The sequence below is a fragment of the Podarcis filfolensis genome (assembly GCF_964270895.1).
Source record: "Podarcis filfolensis genome assembly, chromosome: 12".
NCBI lineage: Eukaryota > Metazoa > Chordata > Lepidosauria > Squamata > Lacertidae > Podarcis > Podarcis filfolensis.
The window spans coordinates 44,929,170-44,954,472 of NC_139614.1; the positions used below are offsets into that span (position 1 = coordinate 44,929,170).

General features: G+C 45.3%; 1 protein-coding gene and 1 long non-coding RNA gene across 3 annotated transcripts in view; both read left to right on the forward strand.

The window, feature by feature from the left end:
• LOC310746305 overlaps positions 1-25,303 on the forward strand; it is a 163,912-nt gene that overhangs the window by 122,586 nt on the left and 16,023 nt on the right. The window lies entirely within an intron of this gene.
• VIPR2 (vasoactive intestinal peptide receptor 2) overlaps positions 1-25,303 on the forward strand; it is a 54,255-nt gene that overhangs the window by 17,358 nt on the left and 11,594 nt on the right. For both annotated transcript variants that reach the window (XR_014540492.1, XM_083579908.1), the window contains exons 3-6: positions 8,216-8,323; positions 11,455-11,552; positions 21,445-21,539; positions 21,902-22,043. Coding sequence is in view for 1 of the 2 variants with exons in the window: in XM_083579908.1 (XP_083436034.1) it covers positions 8,216-8,323; positions 11,455-11,552; positions 21,445-21,539; positions 21,902-22,043 (443 nt within the window). In the remaining variant the exon portion in view is untranslated. The remainder of the gene's footprint in view (positions 1-8,215; positions 8,324-11,454; positions 11,553-21,444; positions 21,540-21,901; positions 22,044-25,303) is intronic.

The window sequence follows — 25,303 nt, forward strand, 5'->3', positions numbered from 1 at the left end:
AGAGCTCACAATGCAAAGAGCGCTGATGATAGAGGAGAAAGGATGCCAAAGCCTAATTGTTGTGATTCCGGACTCACACCTTGGAGCCTTCCATTAGCCTATGATGACAAGCTCCCTCTCTAGCTCCAGCAGGGGAACGTTCATCAGTAGTCTGTGTGCACATGAAGAAAAGCAACCTTCCTATCAACATCTTTCAGATATTTTCCACAAGTGAGGGAAAGATGGACTTTTGCCCTTCCCTTCATCTCTGGAACAGACCCAAAAACATTGCACTGGAGCAAAAGAAGTAATTTATTCCGCTGTCCTTTGCCACTGGTATGAATTCCGCATCCAGTCGAGCCAGAAAGTTACTCATTTTTCAGTATGTGCATAATTACCAGCGCTGCCAGACTTCTTTAAAATATAAATTAAAAAAATAAGAATTGATTGTCTTTTCGGGATTCTTGTGTGTCAGGTTTCTAATGCTGCCTTTGGCCTAAAATCAACTGGAGGGAAAAGAAAGCCTGGTCTGGAGTCCTGTACGTGGACTGAATCCTCTTTGAGAGGCCAGAATAGGTGCTGTAAATCAAACAAATAGGGGTTCTGCCCACATAGCTTTGCTAGCAACACCTAAAATGTGAAGTTACCCCAGATGGTAATGGACTGATTGTCCCTGGTTAGGATCAGAAATGGACAAAAAAAAACCCAAAAACACCTGAACTATATCCCCCACAAACTTGGAAAATAGCTTAGTTTCTTCCAGCCCAATTGGATCCAGTTAGCAGGTTGAAGAAGCTTATTTGACCTCCCATCGTCTGTGTCACTGTGGCTTACCAAGAGAGACAGGAGTGGTGCATCAGTGAGGTGGTGAAGTCAACAACGTGCAAACGCTCCAATAGGAGTGCTGGATTGGCTGCACTGCCGCTGACCTCACCGCCACCTCACACAGAGATAGGGAACTGTTCAGGGGACCCTTGTCGTTGGCGCAGGGAGCACCATGGGGCACAGAACCAAACCGTGTCATGCTGCCTGTTATGAACTGAAAGTACGACAGGAGTCCTGTGGATTCTGGCTGCCATTTGTGTACTCCAAGCCTGTACATGGTTGAAGACCGGAACACATGAAATTACAAACGCACCACCTCCACAAAGACCTATGGTAGAGCTCACAATATACCTGCACATCCCCATTCCACGGTTGTGGTGACAGGCGTGCTGGCTTGCCCCAGCTATTGAGGGGGCTGGCACCGCACAATGTGCTCACATCACATGTTCACGCCACATGATGTGCCGGCGTGAGATTTGCACGCCACACGGGTTGCACACATTGCGCGGCAAGCACAAATGATGTGTGCATGTCGCCGTGAGATATCGAGGGGCAAAAGTCTACCATTACTTTATACAATCCTGGAAGTCTGTTTCAAGCATTTTCTTTCAGGCTGGACATTAGTGGGTGGGCTGGAGTCATGTCAAATAGTTTGGCTTCGCTCGTATTAGATGCAGGTTACAAAGATAACAAGATCAGTATGGGATAGTTCTGTGGGGGTGAGATACGCAGCACGAGCCTATGCATGTTTACTTGGAAGTAACCCCATAGGAGCATTTCTATATGCCCTTTCCCTAATAAAATTAATAATAATAATAGTAGTAGTAATAATAATAATAATTTATTTGTACCCCGCCCATCTGGCTGGGTTTCCCCAGCCACTCTGGGCAGCTTCCAACAAAGATTAAATGTCACACATTAAAAACTTCCTTGAACAGGGCTGCCTTCAGATGTCTTCTAAATGTCAGGTAGTTGTTTATCTCTTTGACATCTGATGGGAGGGCGTTCCACAGGGTGGGAGCCACTACCCTCTGCCTGGTTCTCCGTGGCTTTGCTTATTGCAGTGAGGGACCCGCCAGAAGGCCCTTGGCGCTGGACCTCAGCGTCCTGGCAGAATGATGGGGGTGGAGACGCTCCTTCAGGTATAAGCCTCCAATAAGTTTTGCATAGTCTAAAGTGGCTTACAGACATGTTTTAATAAAGTTGTTTACAGTCTGAGCAGGAGCATACAGATTGGGGGGAAGGGCCATAGCTGCCTGGTAGAGCATCTACTTTTCATTATGAGAACCAGATAACGTTCACTGCAATGCCAACATTAAAAAGTGATCTTAAAACTGGAAGTCAAATGAAAAGTGCAGCCATAAAGGGGGAAGATCTTGCTGGCAAGTGATCTAGAGAAGTAGAGATTTACCCTTACAATGGGAATATATTTTTTGAACCATCACCAGCTCATGTCACAGGGCAAGAAGCTTGGAGATGTTTCCAAACAGGTTATGCAAGATTACATATGCTCAAAGGATCTCATTGCATCAGTGTGAGGGACCCCTTTAAAAAACAAACAAACATAGAGATAATAGATTACCACTTCAGAAAATTTGATTGAAAAGCAGCTATGGACAACACTCTCTCTCACACACACACAATATAGCATTTTAAATTATTCAATCAATCCTGCGATTGGGGAGCAGTTTCACAAAATAACCTCATTAAGGTGATTGCAAATCATTAACTTGTATTTAACTCAGGTAGTTATAATTAATAGATTGAAACCCAAAAATAATTAACATAAAGTCAGACTGGTTTCCAATCCATAACTGCTATTTCATTATAATTGCTGTTTCTTTAAGATGCAATCCGCTCCATCAAAGTAACGACTTGCGATACTTGATTCTTCCATTGTATGCCTTACACTTTCTTTCTTTCTTTTTTTTTTTTTTGCATAAATCAATAATGCAGAAGAGTCTTGTATAATTTCACATTTCCCAAAGTACTTATGCATTTAAATAAACACAATAGCAAATCTAGTTTTATGGGTTTGGTTTTTTTTTTAAAAAAATATCTTTATTAGTGTGGGGTTGTTGTAGTTTAATACGACAACATTGTCAAGAAAATGGTTCCTCTGCATAGGTCACTGGGTAAAATGCTAGCCTTTTGGAAGAAAACTGTATCCCAGTAATTGAGATGATCTCGTTGAATTGAGGCCTCTATGCTATCTAGTCTGAGGAACTTGTTTCAGCTCTGTGGGAAAAGCCACCCACACCAAAACACTAGAATGTTCTAGGCTTTAAGCCTCCTGATTGGTTCACCCCTCTTGCGTTTTGCTGTTTGCTTTTATTTCCCTTTGTCTTTCTTACCTGTTGCTTTGCAACACCTAGGAAACCATATCGTCTGTGCTCTGGACTACAGCTTTTGGGTCAATGCTTTATGGTCTATGCACAGGGATAGGAAAAGCTAGCTTTACTGTTTCAGTTTGATTTATAATTTAGGAGGCGACACCTTCACCTTCACCTTCACCTTCCTGCTCCCACTCACCTTGCAGATCCAGTAACACTTCTCCATTTTGTCAAGTTGTTCCTCCTTTGATCCCATCCGTCATCGCTCCAGGCCATCCAGCAACAGAGAAAACAGATTTATCTTGCCTGGCTGAGACCATTCAAGAGCCTCTTAGTAATTTGGTATCTTGTCGGATAGTACAGTGTCTACAGACTCCACTTTATGTTTTTAGGAAATGAACATCCACGTAGCCAAGAACATTTTTTCAGCAGTTCTATGAAGCGTAGGTTTGGATTCTTGGAAACGCACTGCACACACAAAAATCAGAGACAACACACTTCATCAAGATAAAATGTATTTGGACCATGCACAAGGAAGAGCAAAGTGCAGACAGACCATCCTTAAACAAATGTCACCCTCATTTCATCCACAGGGGACGTTCAGATGGGTAGGCATGGGTAGGCAAACTAAGGCCCGGGGGCCGGATCCGGCACAATCGCCTTCTAAATCTGGCCCACGGACGGTCTAGGAATCAGCGTGTTTTTACATGAGTAGAATGTGTCCTTTTATTTAAAATGCATCTCTGGGTTATTTGTGGGGCATAGGAATTCGTTCATTTGCCCCCTCAAAATATAGTCCGCCTCCCGCCACAAGGTCTGAGGGACAGTGGACCGGCCCCCTGCTGAAAAGGTTTGCTGACCCCTGGATTAGAGGAAGGTTCTTCTGCTAGTCTGGACTCTCTGTAAGCACCAGACACCTTTCCCAATTTTACCAGGCTACCAGACCTGAATCCTTATGTGTGAATTACATAGGATGGCAGTGCACTTGTGGCTTTGAATGTAGGCTTGTTCCACCTGCATCAAGTGGAGGAGTTGGGAGTGTGATCTGTAGTGACAAAGTGGTACCTGGTGTTGATGACATTCCTGCAGCCATCACATGTTGGAGGCTGGGTGTTTGCTGCAGGGAGCCTTCTCTGCATATATGTAGGATTTCTGTGGTTCAACTTCATGCAGGGAGCTTACTCGAGGGCAGCAGTCTCACCAATATAGACATTCAGCCCCCAGTGCCTAGAGAGGTGCAGGAACAGGGGTCGAAATGTTTGGGAAGGCACAGGGCCAATGGACTCACCCCCATGGTAGCAATTGTGGTGGGTTGGGGTAGCTGAGTAGGGTTCCTGGGTTGTATCTTGTGCTAGCCATACTCAGAGTCCTACCACTGAAATTAATGTTTTTGACTAACAAGTGCATTAATTTCAATGGTCTACTCTAAGTAGAACAGAGCTGGATACTTAAAACCCATCTTTTTATTCAGTACCTACATTTACTTCACTGTCTTTCATCTACCATGAAATTGATGAGGGATAGAGCCATATCAGTTTCATGGGTGCCATTTTTCTTCAGCTTTCCCCTCCTGTGAAAGTGATAAGGGAAAGGGGAGCAGCCCTATGACGAGAATTCTCCTTTGCATAATAAAGTTTGCAAATGTGGTAGATAACTGGAGATCTCTTTGACGTGCATGATTTATTCCTACGACAGAATTAAGTTTTCTCATCACAATATTTTTGGGGCTCTTTCACTTGGAATTCTAAACATTTCTGATTATACCCAAGTCGTTAGATCCTAATGCATTTTGATGGCAAAGTAAAAACAATTCAGTCTTGTTAGTATTGCTGCCTTTTAGTAACCCAGTGCTTATTTATTGTGGCACTTGGCAGTAAATAATAATTTTCCCAAAGCAAAATCAATCATTGGAATAATATGCCAGAAGCAAACTAAAGCAGTTTTTTTAGAAGTGATGGAGAATAAGTGGTGCTTTGGTTTGCCTTATATGCTTAATATATGGAAGAGTGTTGTCACGCTACAGTTTGCTTGGCCACAGGCAGGTGGCGGTGTGATGGGAAGCAGTTTTCCTTTTGTCTTCCTGACAATTGCTGGTGTGGTTCAGTGTTCTTTTAATCCTCGTTGCTTCTGTTAAAAGAATCAAACTAGCAGGTGAAAGTACACACAAGGTACACACATTCAAGGCTAGAGGAAAGTCTGTTCCATAGCAGTGAAGGGGCAAGAAATGATTGTGAGGAAGCCATGTAGTGTCAGAATCTAGGAGAGGGTCAGTTGCATAGCTGTCAACCGTCCCTTATTTGGCGGGAAACTCCCTTATCCCAGCGCCGTGTCTCGCTGCTGTCCCAGATTGATGATGTCCCTTAAATTTCCCGGGTTTCAATGCTGCCTGGGAAAAAAGGGCTACTACCCCCACCTCCCAGCCACCCCCACTCGCAGGGATAAGACCCATCCCCACAAGGCTCTGCTTACATCGCGGCAGGGCCTCGGTGAACATCCGTCTGTCTCTGGAGATAAGGGAGGAGCGCACCTTCGGGGAGAATGTCAGCTTGTTGGAGAGTCGCAGCGCCCGCCACCCAACACACCAAAGGGCCCGTAGCTCCTGGGGCGCACCAGGAGCTGCAAAGATAATGTGCACTTGGGGGCGGGGGCAATCCGCCTACGGGGCGCAACTATGGTGCCATCAGGGGGCTTCCTTCCCTGAACGAAAAGCGGCCAACTAGCCCCCCCTTCCCTGGATTCCAGCGAGACTTTGGGAGCTCTAAGCAGGCGGAGGTAACTGCGTCCGGCCCATCCTGTCGGGCGACAGGGCTCACCCCCTTCTTTAAAGGGCCAGCGAGGAGAGAACTATCGCTGCTTCAGCCGCCCAAGGCATCCCTTACAACTTTAGCATGCACAGCTAGATATGCAGGGTCTTGCTCAGCACAGGATCTAGGGCAGGCATGCACTGGCGAAGGAAGAGGAGGGTGGGGGGAGCGCCCAGCCCCCAGCAGCGCGATCCTGGCAGGGTGCAATCACGGCTCCCCCCCCCCCGCGCGCGCTGGGCTCCCTGCCCCCAGGACGCGCGCCAGCCCACCCCTGTGCCGCAGCATGAAGCTCCGCCACTGCAGGCATGCGCAACAGGTCTCTTGGGAGTTGGACGTGCCTGATCTAGGGGGAGGGGGATCCTTTTAGATTACCTGCTGCGCTGTTTTTCTCTGGGGCATTGTCACCTCTCGCCGGGACCTGGTAATGATCCTGAAGCCAACCTGCCCGAGCTGATGGAATGGCAGTCGAATCCTTGTGCACTCTTTTTTTCTTTTAATGACCATTCCCCTCGCCTATTTCCGTTGTCGTTTCACAGTACTGTACACGTCCAACATGTGGGAAAGGAAAGGAGCTGGTTGACTAAAATCCCTTATTTTGGCTGCTGATCACTTATTTTCGAGGCTGCTGGTCCCTTATTTTCAAATCTGTAAGTTGACAGCTATGGTCAGTTGAGTAGAGCAGGGGCAGATAAGGTGGAGAAAGCAAAGCAGGTTTGACTAGGTATCTGGAAAAATAGCCAAAGGACTCCTGATCTGGAAGCAGCTGAAATTTCCAGGACCATGGTTGACCTGACCAGGAATGGGGCAGAAATTTGATTTTGTTTGCATTTTAATGAGAAGCAAGTCAATCCACACTTCTTGAACCAAAAACACAATTAGGCTATCCTTTGAAATTTGCAGTTCTCCGAATTTTGAAGTGCAGGTCTCCAGCTAAACAATGCATGCAAAAATGCATAGATTAGGAGGAAGTATGCATTAAAAAGTGAAGTTCTCCACAAACATGGCGTATGATTACTTAGGGAGAGATGAATCAGCTCTATTTCTGCATGATTCATTGGTAACATTTTCCCCTTAGAAAGTCCATTTTAATAAGGTTCCAAAAGATTTGTTACTAAGATTTATGAGTATGTTGAAATTGTTCATTAAGCCTTGCTGCTTTTATAGTATAATTCTTTAAATCAGGAAACAGATGAGGGCAATTGCATTAATTACATCATAATAACATTGCTCGCACGGTAATCTTTGTAAACAAACACATTCTGCGAGGGAAAGAGGTTGTTAACACAGTCTCTGCTTAATTAGGGTACACAGGAGTGGATCAAATCTTGCTTGAGTTGCTGATACAGAAAATCCTATGGGAGATAAGTCAACCAATATTTCTTTCTTATTGAGTCTGGAAATCTGTGTTGGATTGCCAGCATCCATTTTAGGTACCCAAGAGGCCAGGGGTATTATTTTTCCATTCGAAATGTAAAATAATTGATAGGCAGTCGCAGGCAGAACTGTGTGTATTTTGTGAGGGAAAGGATGGCACCCTTCTGTTCCACATAGAGAAGCTAACGGTGTTGGCAGCTGACTCTTAGCTCACCCCTGGCAGTGTGGCAATATCCTCCACAGCAGGCTGGCTTAGGGAGGTGTAGGGCACGCCATGTGGTACACTCAGACTCTTGAGACCTTGTCGCCATTTCCCACTCCACAACATCCACCACCTCAATGGGAGGCCTGCCCTGTCCAGACATGACTTATTCCTATTACCTGCAGAGATCCATCAGTGTACCTCATCCTTTGCAAAGTACAGGAAGACAGTTCCTGATGGCAAAGAGCTAACAATATAAAACCTGCTACATTTTCAAAGCACTTGTTGCAGATGTTGGGTTTTTTTTTTGAATATTTCATAATAACCAAAAACACAGGTGCTTCCTTAGAAGTACAGTGGTAGCTCGGGTTAAGTACTTAATTCATTCCAGAGGTCCGTTCTTAACCTGAAACTGTTCTTAACCTGAAGCACCACTTTAGCTAATGGGGCCTCCTGCTGCTGCTGCGCCGCCATGGCACGATTTCTGTTCTCATCCTGAAGCAAAGTTCTTAATCCTAGGTACTATTTCTGGGTTAGTGGCGTCTGTAACCTGAAGCATATGTAACCTGAAGCGTATGTAACCTGAAGCGTATGTAACCCGAGGTACCACTGTAATTGTGGAAGAGGGAAGAACACAGTGGGAGGAGGGATTCACTCAAGGAGCTCCATATGAGATGTTTTCTGCTTGTTTTTTCCAGGGTGTGTTGGGATCTGGGATAACATTACCTGCTGGCACCCTGCAGAAATTGGGGAAACCGTGACAGTACCGTGTCCAAAAGTCTTCAGCAATTTTTTCAGCAAATCAGGTAATATATCTTTTATATAATGGAAACCATATTGAGGTGTGTGTGTGTTTTTTAAGGGTTCTCATGTGCGGGTAACAACAGCCAGAAATTAAGAAATCATTTTTGCTACGAAGAGTTCGTTTTTAATTTGGTGATGGGCAACTTACATACTGAAAGGACTGTTGTTGTCATTGTCGTTGTTGTTTTAATACCTGTATCTCAAGATGTGTACACTTACAAAGGCTTACTGCATGTCTATAATCTTGAAAACATGCAAGTGATTATATTCAGGTTTGCATCAAGGCCATAGTGCTGAGCAGTTTCTATGAATGTATGTCATGGATATCAGGTCTGCAGGGTCTGTGACCCACCAAACCAAAACGCAGCCCACCAGCTGTATATGGTGTCCCATGGGCTTTGCAGCCTGTCCAGAACAGTAAACTCAGGGCAGAAGGGTGGAGCTTGATTATGCACCTGGTAGGCCTCGCAACTGATGACTTGTGGGGCCAGCCCTATCATTAGACAGAGTGACACAGCTGCCTGAGGCTGCAGTTGCTGAGAGATGGAAAGTGGGAATAACTGTGTGGTCTGCACTGCACCCCCTATGCTGCCCTGCAGTGGGATTCGGCTGCCAGTCTAGTTGGCTTTTGTACATGGAATGGGAAAAGGCACCATCTTGTCTTAGGCCACAGGCAGGAAAATATCTTCAGGGTGACCCTGATGACTGGTGGATGTCGACTGTTATAGAGGCCTGCCTTTATGTGGGTTATGGGCCACATTGGACCATATCTTAACTTGGATCTATCTCATACACCTGGCAAGAAGCAAGAGAATGCCTTAGGAGAACCCTAGGCCAACACTTGCCCCATCTCCAGCATCATTGGACCCCTATGCATGGGGCATAGCATTTGAACAGGACCCAAGGAACAGAAGTGTGTGAAACCCAACATATGCTGACCTATTTTGCACAATATTTTAGATAAGACCTGAAATATTATGCAGGGCCTTTTTTAGAAGCGTACATTCAGCATCAGCAGAGGATGGACCACATTTGTGTCCTTAGTTTAATGGTATAACATGTGGTTTGCATGTATAAGGTCCCATGTTCAGTCCCCAGCATCTCTAGATAGGATTGGTTGTGTTCCCCATCTGAAATCCTGGACAGCCTCTGCTAGTCAGTGTAGACCATGGGTAGGCAAACTAAGCCCCGGGGGCCGGATCCGGCCCAATCGCCTTCGAAATCCGGCCCACAGACGGATTTACATGAGTAGAATGTGCCCTTTTATTTAAAATGCATCTTTGGGTTATTTGTGGAGCCTGCCTGGTGTTTTTACATAAGTAGAATGTGTGCTTTTATTTAAAATGCATCTCGGGTTATTTGTGGGGCATAGGAATTTGTTCATTTCCCCCCAGAAAATATAGTCCGCCCCCCCAAGGTCTGAGGGACAGTGGACCAGCCCCCTGCTGAAAAAGTTTGCTGACCCCTGGTGTAGACAATATTTTGGTATGTGGACCAGTAATCTAACTCAATATAAGGCAGCTTTCTACGTTCTGTGTTTCCGTGTTCCCACCATGCTTATGGGATGGATTCAAGGGCAGGTATTCCCAATCCAACACGCTGATCTGATTATTTCAGGGTTACGGCTCCAGTCTTATTATGGATATGTAGATTTATTTACGCATCGCCTACTTGGCAGGTGCATATTTATGAATTAGGGTTCAGAAGAGTTTCCCGTGATGTTCTGGGACAATAGGAAAGCCCTCCAGTTTGTTGTTCCTTCTAGAACTTTCTCTCATCTCTGCTCCTCTTCTCATAATTGGGACAAGGCTTTTAGAAACACATTATAAGCGAAATTGGGAATTGCTGTGTGTCAGAAGAATATTCATCTCTCCAGCTAGTTATTCATCACTGCAGGATCTGAAGGCTTTAATAACCCTGCCGTAGATCATTCAATATCACCTTAAATAATAGTGTAGGGTAATGAAAGGCTTTTTATGAAGATAATTTTATTCAAATTACGTCCCCATCTAACACATTTATAGCCGCAAATTAGTCTTCTCAAAAGCTGGACGCTAATAGAACCTCTGCCAAGTGATTTTTAAATGTCGCACGGAGCCTCCTGATCTGTTGCTGACGAAGAACACACCCCATACCTGGGGGAAGTATTTGGTCATTTTTCTAGTCGTGACAATACCATGGATGAATATTGGGTTTTATTTCGGGGTGGTGAGAGACAACTTAGGTTATCTGAAGTAAGCGCTCTGACTTTGGCCAAATATAGACACATGGGTTCTCTTGACTTCAGCGTCAAGATATGTTGTAATCTTCAAAGCCATGTCAGAGGAATTTGGCACTCTCCAGGTGCCCGGCTTTGATTCCCTGTTGACCTCCCCGTCAGCGGCTCCCGGCAAGACAAGGCGAGGTCTCTATCGGCCGATCCTTCTTCAAACATGAGAAGAACACAGCCACTCCTCCCCATTCCCTGCCATCCCCAGGGAGGGGAAAGAGACAGACAGAAATGTATTTACATGCCTTTATTTCTGTCTCTCCAGCAGTGCAGAGAACAACATGTCTGCACCCTCTCACATCAGCAGCCACAGCGAGAGAATAACTCCACCCATGTACTTCCGGTACAGGGTCATGTGACACTCTGAGCTAACATCCGGTGCTCAGTGCACACAATAGACTGTCCCTGGTTCCCACGGTACAGTCCCATAACATCAACATCCTGTTTGGCTTTCCAGCCATCTGGAGCACTCAGCAGCATTGCTCCTTTTTCGTAACAAGATACTCAGGGCAATCCTGATCCCTGGCTGGAAGCAACAGGGCAGACTCAGCGCTGAATCTAAAGTCCTGTCACCTCCACTGGCTTGGGAAGTGGGAAATGGCCAGTTTAGGAAGCTTGCTGCTGGTTACCACTGGTGATAGCTTCTTACCTGCCAGGGTGAAACTAGGCCTCCATTGTGACTGGGCAACCACCACCACAACAACAGCACTCCTCTCTGCTGGTGGAGGCTAGTGATGGTGTGTACATTACTATGGGTTATAGTAGATTGGCAGCAGGAGCCTCAATTCACCTGTGAGGGACAACCTTTTTAGTGAATTAGAATTCCACTCCTGATTGCTACACTTCCCCCCCCCTTTTGTTTAGGAAATATCAGCAAAAATTGTACAAGTAACGGTTGGACAGATATATTTCCAGATTTCTTCTTTGCTTGTGGATATAAAGAAGTTGACGAAGACAGCGCGGTAAGTCAAACAATTCTATGACTCGGAATCAAATGTACTGGAGAACTATTGAAAATTTAAGCTGCCAATTTGTGTTAATTAAAGGAAAACAAAATCAAACTAAATTTTAGAGATGGAACACCATCCAGAACGGTTTTAGAAAGCGCAATATAAAACACTGCTCCTGGAAGACTGCATAGGTCCATCTTTATTGTAGTGGCCCAAACCAATTGGCCTTTATGGGTCAAAACCAGCACCTAGAGTTGATTTTAGAAGGCAGTATGGACCCAGCGGAGATGCTGGAACATTGGTCGAATGTTCTAGAAATTCTAATTCTGCATATGTACTGAATCAAATATGCTTTATCATCAAATAAATCTTGTGTTTTCCGTATTTGTTGAAATTTAAGGGACATCATTTAAGGGACATTTAAGGGACATCCATCAATAAGGGACAGCAGCGGGACATGGCGCTGGAATAAGGGACTGTCCCTTCAAATAAGGGACACTTGACAGCTATGCATGCTCTGGCCTCTGAAAACTGTGCTGTGATGGGTGGATTCCAGCCCCAGGCAATAGATTAGAAATAGGGATTCAGAAGTGACCCATGTCTTTTAGTGTCTAGATTTGCACTGCACATTAGACAGACGGAGACTGTAGGATTTGAAACTGCGCCACATCAAACTGCAGGCAGAAGATTGAATTATTTAAAAATGTCCACCCCACAGAAAACTGACTTGCAAGGAGAACGCTTGCTCACCAGGCGGAAATATTTAGCCTAACTCTCCCACTGAAATTCTAGTTTCCCTGTCCCCCCATGCATAAGTTTAAGGGGGAGGGCATTTCTGTCCCTGCCACTTCAGAATCTGATCTTATTTTGTGAGGGGTGTAGAATGGTTCCAAAAAAGCTTTCGAAGCCCCATCTAGAAAGTTATGATAGATGAAGATGTCATATTATGTGTGTGCCCCTATTACTCTTTGCTTAATATATCTCTGCAAAGGCATGTTTCCTCCTGTGGGTTTTGACAACTATTATTAGCTCACTTCTGGTCTTTCTCATTTTGTTCTGTCAGAGCCATGCATGTAGACACAGGGAACATTTGAACACTGTGTATATGTGGATAGCAGCTGCCTGCAGACCTACTGAAGCTTTTTCCCATTTTCATTCCTTTTTAATTACAAACAGGAAAAGCCTTCTTAAATATATCTGCACCTATATGGATACACATATTGCAATAATTAGGGGATCAGAGGAGGCTAAGCAATATAATTTTTCCAAGGAAGCAGAATGCAAACATTCAGAGATTTCCAGTAAGGGGTGTGTGTGTGATATATATTCCCTTGAGTGACGCATGTCACACTGTACTGCATGTGTTAATAAAAGCTGTGGCCTTACCAAGCAACCACCATCCCAGAGACCATAGGAAACATGGAATTTCCCCCTCCAAGGGCAGAAAGAGATTGCTTCTATCTCAGAGAGGGAGTTCCAGTACCAGATTTTCCCTCCCTGTTATTGCAGTAACTTTCACAGTCCTTCTCTCTCTGATGTTCAGCATAACCTTTGACTCCTCTGTCTCCTGTGCCTCCCATATTCCGTTCACCACCCAGCCATATTCGATAGCATTGCAACAAAATTGCCTCTTTTCTCTATCCACATGGCCACTTGCCTAGACTACTGCCACCGTCTCCTCCCTAGTTTGCCATTCTCTCACCACGATCCCTTCATATCAATCCCACACCCTGCTGCCAAAACTATTCACGCGTTGATCACATGACACTTTACTTAAGCTTAGCTCTGGCTTCCCGTTTTCTTCTAGGTTCAGCATAAGCTCCTCATCCTGACTTTCAAAGCCTTCCATGGACTTTTGCCCTCCTCTTATCCTACCCCCATTCGTATTGGTAACCATCCCAGTCCATGATTTTCACTCCTCCAGCTCCACCACCCTCTGCTTTCTGAAGGTCTCCTGCTCCCTTAGATCCAATCCAAATTCCACCCCCAAGCTCCTACAAAGGGGGGTGATTTGCAGGCTTAAGAGCTTCGTGTTCTCTCTTCTGCAACTAACAGAAGCTCCGAAGAAGGGACTTACTGTAAGCTGCAAAATCAGTGCATCAACAACTGGTTTTTAAAAAATTCCTCCTTACCCCCTTGTTGTTGTTTAGTCGTTTAGTTGTGTACGACTCTTCGTGACCCCATGGACCAGAGCACGCCAGGCACTCCTGTCTCCCACTGCCTCCCGCAGTTTGGTCAGACTCATGTTGGTAGCTTCGAGAACATTGTCCAACCATCTCATCCTCTGTCGTCCCCTTCTCCTTGTGCCCTCCATCTTTCCCAACATCAGGGTCTTTTCCAGGGAGTCTTCTCTTCTCATGAGGTGGCCAAAGTATTGGAGCCTCAGCTTCAGGATCTGTCCTTCCAGTGAGCACTCAGGGCTGATTTCCTTAAGAATGGAGAGGTCTGATCTTCTTGCAAGTCCATGGGACTATCAAGAGTCTCCTCTAGCACCCTAATTCAAAAGCATCAATTCTATGGTGATCAGCCTTCTTTACCTGGACTCAATTCAAATAACACTCCCCCACCATGAAGCTATTTGTGTGTGGTGTTTTTTTTTTTTTTTTTTTGAGGGGTGGCCTTTCTCAGGAAAAGGAAGGCCAATACCAGGGCAAGGCCTGCCCCATCATGGCTCAAAACTTGAAGGAAGCTGACAGCAGCAGAGACGCTTGCTCATAAGGCAGGTTCATGGCAGGAAAGGCAGGTGCAAAGTGTTGATATCAAGCCTTGTCATTCAGAGGCATTTGGCACTCTCCAGGTGCCCGGCTTGATTCCTTGTTGGCCTCCCCCGTCAGCGACTCCCGGCAAGACAAGGCGAGGTCTTTATCGGCCGATCCTTCTTCAAACGTGAGAAGAACACAGCCACTCCTCCTCCCTCACTCCCTGCCATCCCCAGGGAGGGGAAAGAGACAGACAGAAATGTATTTACATGCCTTTATTTCTGTCTTTCCTCAGTGCAGAGAACAACATGTCTGCACTCTCTGATACCCAGCTGCAGAGAGAGAAAAAACTCCACCCATGTACTTCCAGTACAGGGTCTTGTGACACTCTGAGCTAACATCCGGTGCTCAGTGCACAGAATAGACTGTTCCTTGTTCCCACGGTACAGTCCCAAAACATCAACATCCTGTTTGGCTTTCCAGCCATCTGGAGCACTCAGCAGCATTGCTCCTTTTTCGTAACAACCTCCCCCAAAAGAATCAATGCATGTTGCGGCAAGCAAAGCGTGATCCAGAGAAGAAAACAAACAGTTGTTATACACATAACACTCCCCTGTTGTTTCAGTTCCACCCTTGGAACTACCCGCCACTGGTTTTCCCAGTGTACCTCTCTGGTTGTCTGGCTTCCAAGGAATGAGTGCATCTGCATTACCTTGGCTAGCAACTCTCTGTTGTGTCTTTGTCTCTGACTTAGACACAGCTCCAACCTGTCCTCGGTTGTTTACAACAGCAACACATGCAACAGCTAAATTAGCATACTCTTCTGAGTACCTTTTGGGTGGTTCACCCTTTGTGACTCTCTCAGACCTGCGTATGAGGTGCTGATCCTCTCTGCTCACTGGTTCTGTCTCAGGACTCCTAGGAGAACCAGTTCCAACAGTAAACAGTGGTTCAACCTTCACCTGTGAAGGTCTATCCATTGTGTGAGATTTCCTCTCAATGACTGTGACAACAGAGCTGTCTGAGCTATCACTGTCACTCTCAGTACCACTGTACTCTGTGAAATCATCATCATCATCTGAATCGTCCTCTGTGGGAAATGTGTGTACTATCACTCTCTCCTGTTCAGGAGCACTCTCTAGAAATTTTGTGAGAATCACCTGACCAGATTCAGACAAAATTACTCTGTAGAGACCCTTTTCATATCCCACAAAAATGCCTCTGGCATTCTTTACTCCACCTGGAGCTTCTGTCCTCACATGAGACCCAAAAACCTTGAAATGGGCAACAGAAGGTTTTCTCTGGAACAGTTTCTCAAAAGGAGAACTTCCCAACTCTTTCGAAACCTTTCTCACCCATGCATGACAAAACGACATGAGTGACTCCGCCCAGAACTCATGTGGCAGATGTGAACTAAGCAATTGCGCATTCATTCCCTTTGGCAATTCTTTGTTCAACCGTACACAGACACCCCTGTTCCACGCTTCCGCTGAAACAGCAATCTTGTGTCTGATCCCCTTCTTCTGCAGGAACCTCTGGAAATCCTGTAAAAGAAAAATCTGCTTCTCATCTGTGAATAGACAATCAATGTTAGCATCATGCATACTCTTAACTTTGTCACAAAACTCCTGAAACCTCTCCAAGGCTTGGACAGAGCACCATGGAAGGGGCCAGCTGTGCTAGAAAAGCTGGTGCCTCAGGTGAGTGAAGAGGCATCTAAAGGCTAGCTGGCCTTGCCCTGGTATTGGCCTTCCTTTCCCTGAGAAGCTGGCTTGGCTCCTCAAGTGCCATTCTCCAATCTGCAGCCATTGTCTCCTTTCACAGAGATGGGAAACACGTGACCCTCCAGATGTTCATGGAGGAGAGGGTTATCGACGGCTATTAGCCATTATGACTAAGCCAAGCCACCACAGTTGGAGGCAACAATGCCCCTGAATATCAGTTGCTTAAAACATAGGAGGGCAGAGTGCTCTTGCACTCATGTCCTGCTTGCGAGCTTCCCACAGGTTGGCCATTGTGAGAATTTGATACTGGAAGGGTCTGGAAACTAAGCCTTGTGAGGAACACTTGAAGGAGCTGGGTATGTTTACCCTGAGTAAGAGGAGACTGAGAGGAGATATGATAGCCACCTTCAAATATCTCAAGGGCTGTCTCGTGGAAGGTGGGGCAAACTTGTTTTCTCTTGCTCTGGAGGGTAGGACTCGAACCAATGGCTTCAAGTTACAAGAACTAGAGATTCTGACTAAACATCAGGAAGAACTTTCTGATGATAAGAGTTGTTCATCAATGGAACAGACTCCCTCAGGGGGTCGTGGAACTCTCCTTCCTTGGAGGTTTTTAAGCAGAGGTTGGATGGCCGTCTGTCATGGATGCTTTAGTTGAGATTCCTGCATTGCAGGGGGTTGGACTAGATGACTCTCAGGGCTCTTCCAACTCTACAATTCTGATTCTGTGTCTCAGAGGGCCATTGGCCTGATCCAGCTACAGAGCTCTTCTTAGGTTCTTATGTTGTCCTTATGATGTTGGGCTCCAAAACCTGGCCTGCATAGGCCATGATCAGGAATGTTGGGAGTTGTTGTCCAACAATATCTGGAGGGTCCCACCCCAGTGTAGTGTACTCATCAGAGTGCTGAGCTCAGACTTGGGAGACCAGGATTCAAATCCCTATTGAGCCATGAAGTTTACTGGGTGACCTTGGACCAGTCACCATCTCTCAGCCTCACCTACTCCACAAGGTTGTTGGGATACAAGTGTAACAACAACAGCAGTACACCCAAAGAACCAAATATTAGATGTATACAGCATCCAAAGACTAGCTTATTATAGTGCAGGGCTGCCACCATTCTGCATCCTCATGAACTAAGCTGAGTACAAAATTGGCAGCTGCTCCACTGCCAGGAGACCCAAATTGTGGTAGGTCCTGGAGGTGGGTCAACACAGAAAGGCCCCACTGAGGACAGCCTACCAAAGCCCCACCAAATATCTGGAACGGTCCTAAGCTCCACAGTGGTACCTTGGTTCCTGAACAGCTTGGCTCCTGAACAAATCGGCTCCCAGATGCTGCAAACCCGGAAGTGAGTGTTCCAGTTTGCAAATGTTTTTTGGAAGCTGAATGTCCAACGCAGCTTCCGCAGCTTCCGATTGAGTGCTGGAAGCTCCTGCAGCCAACCAGAAGCCGTGCCTTGGTTTTCAAACCATTTCGGGAGTCGAACAGACTCCCAGAATGGATTAAGTTTGAGAACCAAGGCTACATATGTCCTGATTAAATTGCTATGGCCGACTCAGGCAACATTTCTATGAAATTATGTATTTCTTGCCTGATGCTATACTTTATTATACTTGATATTCTGATTTACTAGGAGGGGGGCAAAGCAGAATATTTGATCACACACTTTTGCCTTCAAAATTGAAGTGCAGGAAAATAAAAATGCTAATGAAGGCTATATGCTTGGAACAAATCTTTGCAAGCTTCTTATCTCTAAAACAAAATAATAAGACCATTTTTATTGGGGGGGAGCCCTTCGCATTGCATAATGCAATCAAATCTTCTAAAGCTGTACAGTGCAGAACGGATTGAAGATATGACATTTTATTACGGTGCTTTCTTACGTCTGACAGGGAGTGTCTGTAGCAGCAAGATCAGTCTGATTTAGAGAAAAGCTGTTTCCTGGTGTGACAGTATATTTTAAGTAATTAAAATAAAGCTTCTATGTTTTCCACGTTATTTGCAACTGGTAGGCTGTGCATGTGACTGCTGTGATTTGCAAAATAATGTCAATTAAAAATACCAGCTGCCATGGTGGGGGCTGGCTGCAGGCAGTGGAAATGTTGGGCATTTGCCGGGGCTGCAAGACTAGCAGGTGGGGGCCCCTGAACCAAGAGTACCCACCTTTTCAATATGCACAGAAGGCACAAGAAGGTCAGAAACTGTGTGTCAGGAGCTGCACTGAGCTGCCCAAGAACAGGAGGACAGTGTAGATTTAGAACAGTGGTTTGCGGAAGGACATAGTTCAGAGGCTGCAGAGTGGAAAAGCTGGGAAGTACTGGGAGAGGAACAGCAGGAAGAAGGAACACTGGGGAATTGACAGCTGACAGACTCAGTGTCTTTAGAGACCATTCCTGAGCCCCCCCTCTCCCAGGACTAGACGGGCATTGAAGGTAGTGGAACAGAAAGCTCAGAGGCAGAAAGCCCAAGTCAAGGATGATGTTAGATAAGAGAGACGGAGGGGGTTAGGCTTTACTCAGAGTAATGCCATTATTTAATAGTGACTACATTCCTTTGTCTCTCTCTGTGACTACTGAATAAATTACGTGGTAAGGACTCTTCTTGTTTACCTGCTTTTTTGGCTGCCACCAGGGGAGGGATAGGATTCCCTGAACCTTGACACTGTGAGAAAAATTTCTGTTTGCACCTTCACATCTTCTTCCAGGTTAAAGGGGCCCCTTTGACACGATGCTCATATTCCACCTCCACTGTCGGGGGCAATATAACTAGGAACACCCGTTCCTGATCCAGCACAGCCTTTCCTATGTTGTTATTGCCCTTGAGTCCTGCTTGTGGGCTTCCTGGAGGAGGTGTTTAGTTGGTAAGCAGGAGATGGGGCTAGATGAACCTCAGTTAAATTTTTCGAAGCAGAACAGTTAGGACCAGAGGTGGCAGCTTGTGAGGGTGATGGGTGTGTTGCGTGTGTGAGCTTTGCGCCTCCCTAAGTCGGGCAGAAACTTCCCAGGCTTTGGGAAAGGTGCTAGAACCCTGGTGCCTCCTTGTCAAAGCCGAAAGGGCTTTGGGAAGGTGGCCGGAGGGCTCTTGGACCTTGTTGCAAGCAAAAATCCACATCTCTCCGCAAGGGGAGCAGTTGGCTACTCTAAATCCTCCTTCTTCCAGCAACATCCTGGGCTCATTCTTTGTTCTCTAATACGGACAGACCTCCTAGTTCTTGGGGAGGGAGTGTCCCCCACACTCTCTAATGACATTTCTGCTGACTGTTCCCTCTCTTCTGTTTCTCTTTCCATTATCTCGTAACTCGGTAACTCCTGCCTAAGCTGTTCAGTGTCTGTGTCTCTCTCTGTTCCTGAAACCGCCGGAAACAGGGAGGGCGAATCTTCCCCCTCCTCTTTCTCCTCTTCAAAGAGGAGCTGATCTGCCTGAGAATGCATTCCCCAATCATCTGATTCATACCGTTTCCTGGCAGGATGCTAGATCCCTGGTGCCTCCTTCCCAAAGCTGAAAGGGCTTTGGGAAGGTGGTGGAAACGCTCTTGGGCCCTGTTGGAGCATCATGCCTCCCTCGCTAAGCCAGCCAGAAGGCTCCCAGGCTTTGTGAAAGAGGTGCCAGACTTTAATACTCTATTGTTTACCAGGAACCTTTAGGGGAAAAGCCTAGACCCACCAGTCCTCTGATGGTACACCACTGACGGACCTTTCTTCTGACCTAACATGCCTCTTCCTGCATTCTTAAGCTGTGGTTTCATGTCAAGCAGGGTCAAATGTGAAACTGCAGCACGACTCATTCCGGAGAGATGACTGTCGAATTCTGGTAGATTCTGGAAGTCTCTGTAGACCCTGCAGCAACAAAGTTGACCTTTTGGCTAACAACTTTTTTCGCCTTGCTAAGCAAAAGTGCGAAATATGCTCTGAAGTGGAAAGAATGGCCTGTCAAGCCACGCTCAAGCAAGCTAACTTTAGTATATTATAGCCAGCAAGCATATTAATAGAAAGCTGCATAGATTTTTTTTCTGCATGGCTAGATAGATAGATATATTTTTACAGTTCTTTGGTTGAAAGAAATGTACTTTGGGCCATGTATGCAATGAACTCTCACATAATTGGGAATGGCTTTCAGATCAATAGGCACCAATTCTATTGAAGCATCCGTAGATTTATATTCACTATACTCACTTGGTTATTAAAAAAAACATTTCATTAAACAGAATTTAAAAATAGCCCCCCAATAGAGGATGTCCAATAACATTACATCCAGGAAATTAAAAAGTAGTAATTTTCATTTGGTGCAAGAGATACAAAATAAATGCATTATCTCTATCGCCGCACCCTTTCTGTATTTCTGAGGCAGCTAGCAACATGTGTCCTTGCATGTCATCACTATATGCAAATAAAATTAAGAGTTTTTGTGCCATGCAGGGGTCTAATACAATCTGTGGTTCCCCCCGCCCAAGAGTGCAATAGTCCAAACATTTTTATGCCAAGCTCTAGTTCTTCCAAGGAATTTCATCTCTGAATTACTGGTTGTCATGCTGCCACCAACAAACAAGATCAATATAATAATAATAATCTATAATAATAATAATAATAATAATAATTTATAATTTACCTTACTTTTCCATCTATAAGACGCCCCCATGTATAAGACACGCCCTATTTTGGGGGACTCAGATTTAAGAAAATGGGGGGAGATGGCACAGAGTTGTTGAGCTATTTGGGGGCGGGATTTCCAAAAATTGCTCACCTGCATGCGTCCAAAGTCCGCCTCTTGTCTGTCCCCTCACCGGCAGAAGCTGCCAATCGCCCACCTAATTGTCACAGCATCAGCCAGTCAACACCAGCCATTGACGCAGCAACCAATAACACACCCAGTAGTTGCTGACATCCGCAGCAGCAACAAATCAAATGTCCACCCTATGCACTATCCATGTATAAGATGACCCCCACTTTTTAGCATAATTTTTAAAGAAAAAAACCTATTCTTATACACGGAAAAGTACAGTATACCCCACCTATCTGGGCAGCTTCCAACAAAATATTAAAAATACAATTCTTTACATTCAATGTTATGGTTTGATCTCTCAAATATTGACAAGGAAAACAGTTCCAGAGTTAAGGCATGGATATTGCCGAATATCTGACCAAACTGCGGGAGGTAATGGAAGATAGGAGTGCCTGGCGTGCTCTGGTCCATGGGGCCACGAAGAGTCGGACACGACTAAACGACTAAACAACATTGCCGAATGCACTGCAATGGCCACTTCCTGGCCACTTCTTTTAATGAGAGGGTTGCCCATGAGTACTATAAAGGTCAAATGTCTAAGGCCCTGGAGAGGAGAGGTATTGCTGGGTCTACATATGGAAGATGCAAATGTTATTCTGTGCATTATTCCTTGGCACTACTATAAATCATCCAATTTTTGTGAATGTTCTGTTTATGCTCTCTTACGGTGACCAATGCATGCAAATTGTTTCTTTTGTAGATTTTCTATGTTTTGGTGAAAGCGATTTACACCCTTGGACACAGTGCGTCTCTCATTGCTCTGACTACAGGAAGTATAATTCTTTGCCTTTTTAGGTAAGTATGCCTAAAAATCGGGATGGGATAGTAAGCTGTTTATTAAGCTACAATCCCCTCTCCACTTACCTAGAGTAAGCCCCGCTGAATATAATGAGACATGGTTACGGTTGCAGGCCTAGTCCCACTGAAATCTATGCGACGAAAGTCAAAACAAAGCGGCCAATTGTAGATGCTAATGAAATACAGAACCAGCATAAACAACTGCCATTAAAAACATTTTAGTTAATATATTCTGTCATTGGTTTGTTAAGAAATGACATTTGCAGGGTTTTCTTTAAGGCTGGGTATTCGTTTTGCTAAGAGTAAGAAAAATGATATTCACTTGCTCTTCCGTTTTTGTATGCTTTCCCCTTGTGTAGGAAACTTCACTGCACTAGGAACTATATACATTTGAATTTGTTCCTGTCCTTCATTCTAAAAGCAATCTCTGTCTTGGTCAAAGATGAGATCCTCTATTCTGGTAGTAACACAGTTCACTGCTCAGAGGATCAACCATCCTGGGTAAGAAAACAAATTGCTATAACTTGAAGCGTTTTTATCTTTCCTGTGCTGTGTTTTTGGACGTGTAAGAGAGCATTAGGGACGCGGGTGGCGCTGTGGGTTAAACCACAGAGGACTTGCCGATCAGAAAGTCGGCAGTTCGAATCCCCGCAACGGGGTGAGCTCCCATTGCTCGGTCCCTGCTCCTGCCAACCTAGCAGTTTGAAAGCACGTCAAAGTGCAAGTAGATAAATAGGTACCGCTCCGGCGGGAAGGTAAATGGCATTTCCGTGCACTGCACTGGTTCGCCAGGAGCAGCTTAGTCATGCTGGCCACATGACCCAGAAGCTGTACGCCTGCTCCCTCGGCCAATAAAGCGAGATGAGCGCCGCAACCCCAGAGTCGGTCACGACTGGACCTAATGGTCAGGGGTCCCTTTACCTTGTTAAGAGAGCATTATATTGGTAGCAGACAGGTTGCATAAAGACTCGTGTGAAGTGGCACCAATCTATGGGGCCAAGATGCCTTCGGCCCCCACAATATTTGTTGAGAGGGAGCTGGGCCCCCTTCATGTAGAGGGGGCAGAAGAAGCTGAATGCGGAGCCAAGCACAGCACGGCTTCAGTAGTCAACTCCGAGAGAGAGAGAGAGAGAGAGAGAGAGAGAGAGAGAGAGAGAGGAGGAACCGCCACACTCAGCCTCCTCCTGACAATACAACGTTGCACATGACGTCATGGGCACATGACATCACACATATGCAACACGTGCATGATGTCACGTGTGTGTGACACACGATGGGCCCCCTCAGTCTTGGGTGCAAGTCAACACCTCCGCTGATGGGGCTTTGGGGTGTTTGTCAGGGTGGGGAAAGTGTGGCCTTACAGATGTTGTTGGATTTCAACTCCCATCGGCCTCAGCCAGCATGGCCAATAGTCAGGAGGGTTGGAAGTTGTTGTCCAACAACATCTGCAAATCCAGAAGTTCCCTTTCTTCGTCCTAAGTGAAGAAATGAATTGGCAATAGTAGATGAGTTGGTGAAGAGAACCAATCAGAATTCAAAACACAAACATCTGGGTCATATATCCACACCATACATGCAGTGAGGCTGACCAGTGAAGGAACAGGGCAGGATTCCAGCAAGCCCGTCAGAGGTAATGTGAGACCCAAAGGAAAGAGGCATCGATTGCTTTAAAAAGCAGCATGATTTGGATCTAGGGCAGGGGGCCGGTCCACTGTCCTTCAGACCTTGTGGGGGGCCGGACTATTTTTTTGGGGGGGGGAATGAATTCCTATGCCCCAGAAATAACCCAGAGATGCATTTTAAATAAAAGCACACATTCTACTCATGTAAAAACACCAGGCAGGCCCCACAAATAACCCCAGAGATGCATTTTAAATGAAAGGACACATTCCACTCATGTAAAAACATGCTGATTCCCAGACCGTCTACGGGTCGGATTGAGAAGGCGATTGGGCCGGATTCGGCCCCTGGGCCTTAGTTTGCCTAGCCATGATCTAGGGGCACTTCCAAACTGTCATTCTTTTTGGATAGGGTTCAGTCACAAACAAGCAAATTCAAGTTTGCATAATTAAAGTTGACCTGGTGTTCTTGTGCAACTAAACCATTTCCATCCCCTAAAACACCATACTCAGGCTGTTGCCTTAGGAAAATCATTGCCTGAGCTCTCCATCTGAAAAAAACCCTGATATAATAATGACCTATCTCACAGGGTTTGGAAGGTCAAATAATTGCAAAGCACTTTCTGAATTCAAGTGACACAGTGACAAATGGTGAATTGGAGAGGGTATTCAGTGGGTGGAAGACGAACTGTGACATTTGCTTCTGTGCTATTCATAAAAAAGTTATTAATAGGATTCCATGTTGATGTAACATAATTAAGAGCTAAATCCTAAATACACTTACCTGGGTGTAAATACAGAGGGACTTCTAGCCATGCATAGAATTAGACTACAGATAAAGATAAGGGGCCACAAATCAGTGAAAAGGGCACATATTATGTACACCGAGAGCATCAAAGTCAGTTTGCAGCCCTGTTCTGCATAAACGGCCCCATGTAACATTACAGGAAAAGATTGATGGACAGCTGCTGCGAATCAGTGTAGAAAATTGTGAGTTAAATGGACTAAAAATCTGACATCTACTGTGCAAAACCGCAAAGTTTTGCTCTGATCAGGAGTGCTCTGATGGTGTTTCCTGCTTGGCAGGGGGTTGGACTCGATGGCCCTTGTGGTCTCTTCCAACTCTATGATTCTATGATTCTATGAAATAAATATCTCCTTGCTTGGGGAATTTCCCCTTTCCTAACGTTAATATCTCCACTCTGTTCAACGTAGCCATGAAAACCAGGAATTTTGTAATGGTGGGAAACATGCACGAACCTTTGCATGCCCCTTGAATGAACCTCCCTGAACCATTTTCTTTTGCCTTAATTAAATGCGATTGGCTGATAAACCTTCCACAGAGCTCCCCATATCGCTGACCAAGATGTCAACATCACTTGTCACTTCAGAGGTTCAGGATCATGAATTTAGCAGGGAGACACAGGTTAAGTTTTCATTTCATTTCTCCCCCCCCCCCCATTTTTTCTGGCTAATTTAAGAAGGAATTTCAAGACATCAAGTTTTGTCACTGTAGTTAAACTGGTATAAATCAATATGCTGCAGTGTTGTCCAGGTGATGTAATATCTGCAGCAAAGAGTTGCTTCTGCTGACCCCGGTTTAGTTACATAAGAGCTAGGAAGAGCTTTCAGTCGCTCGTTATGCATTCCACAGGGCTATTTTTGCTTCTGGCACAGCTTCTATAGAATAAACTAGCTTTAAAAAGTGACAGGAGCCTCTTCCCTAAACCAAATTACTTCTGGTTAACTGGTGGTCCTGATTATTACCTCCCTGCCCCAGATTAACCTCGACGGTGGTGGCATTTTTGTTCCTGGAATATTTTGCCCTGAAATGAAAAAGATACAAAAAGGAGAGATTTAGGAGGAAGGAATAACACAAGGTATAAAGAGAGGGAGAGGGAGAGGGAGAGAGAGACAGGATGGTTTTTAGGAGACAAGACAAATCATAAATGTTTCACTAGGGAAGCAAGCCTTGAGAAACACTTGGCATTTGTTTCCATTCACTTCTAAAAGTTATAATTTGACCAGAATCCAAACAATAGAAAGAGGCCCTTTCAGGCGACCAACAGGCAAGTTCATGGAAGGAGAAATCCCTCATGTCAGAGCTTGTATCTATCAAAGAAAGATTTTTAACAAAGGAAG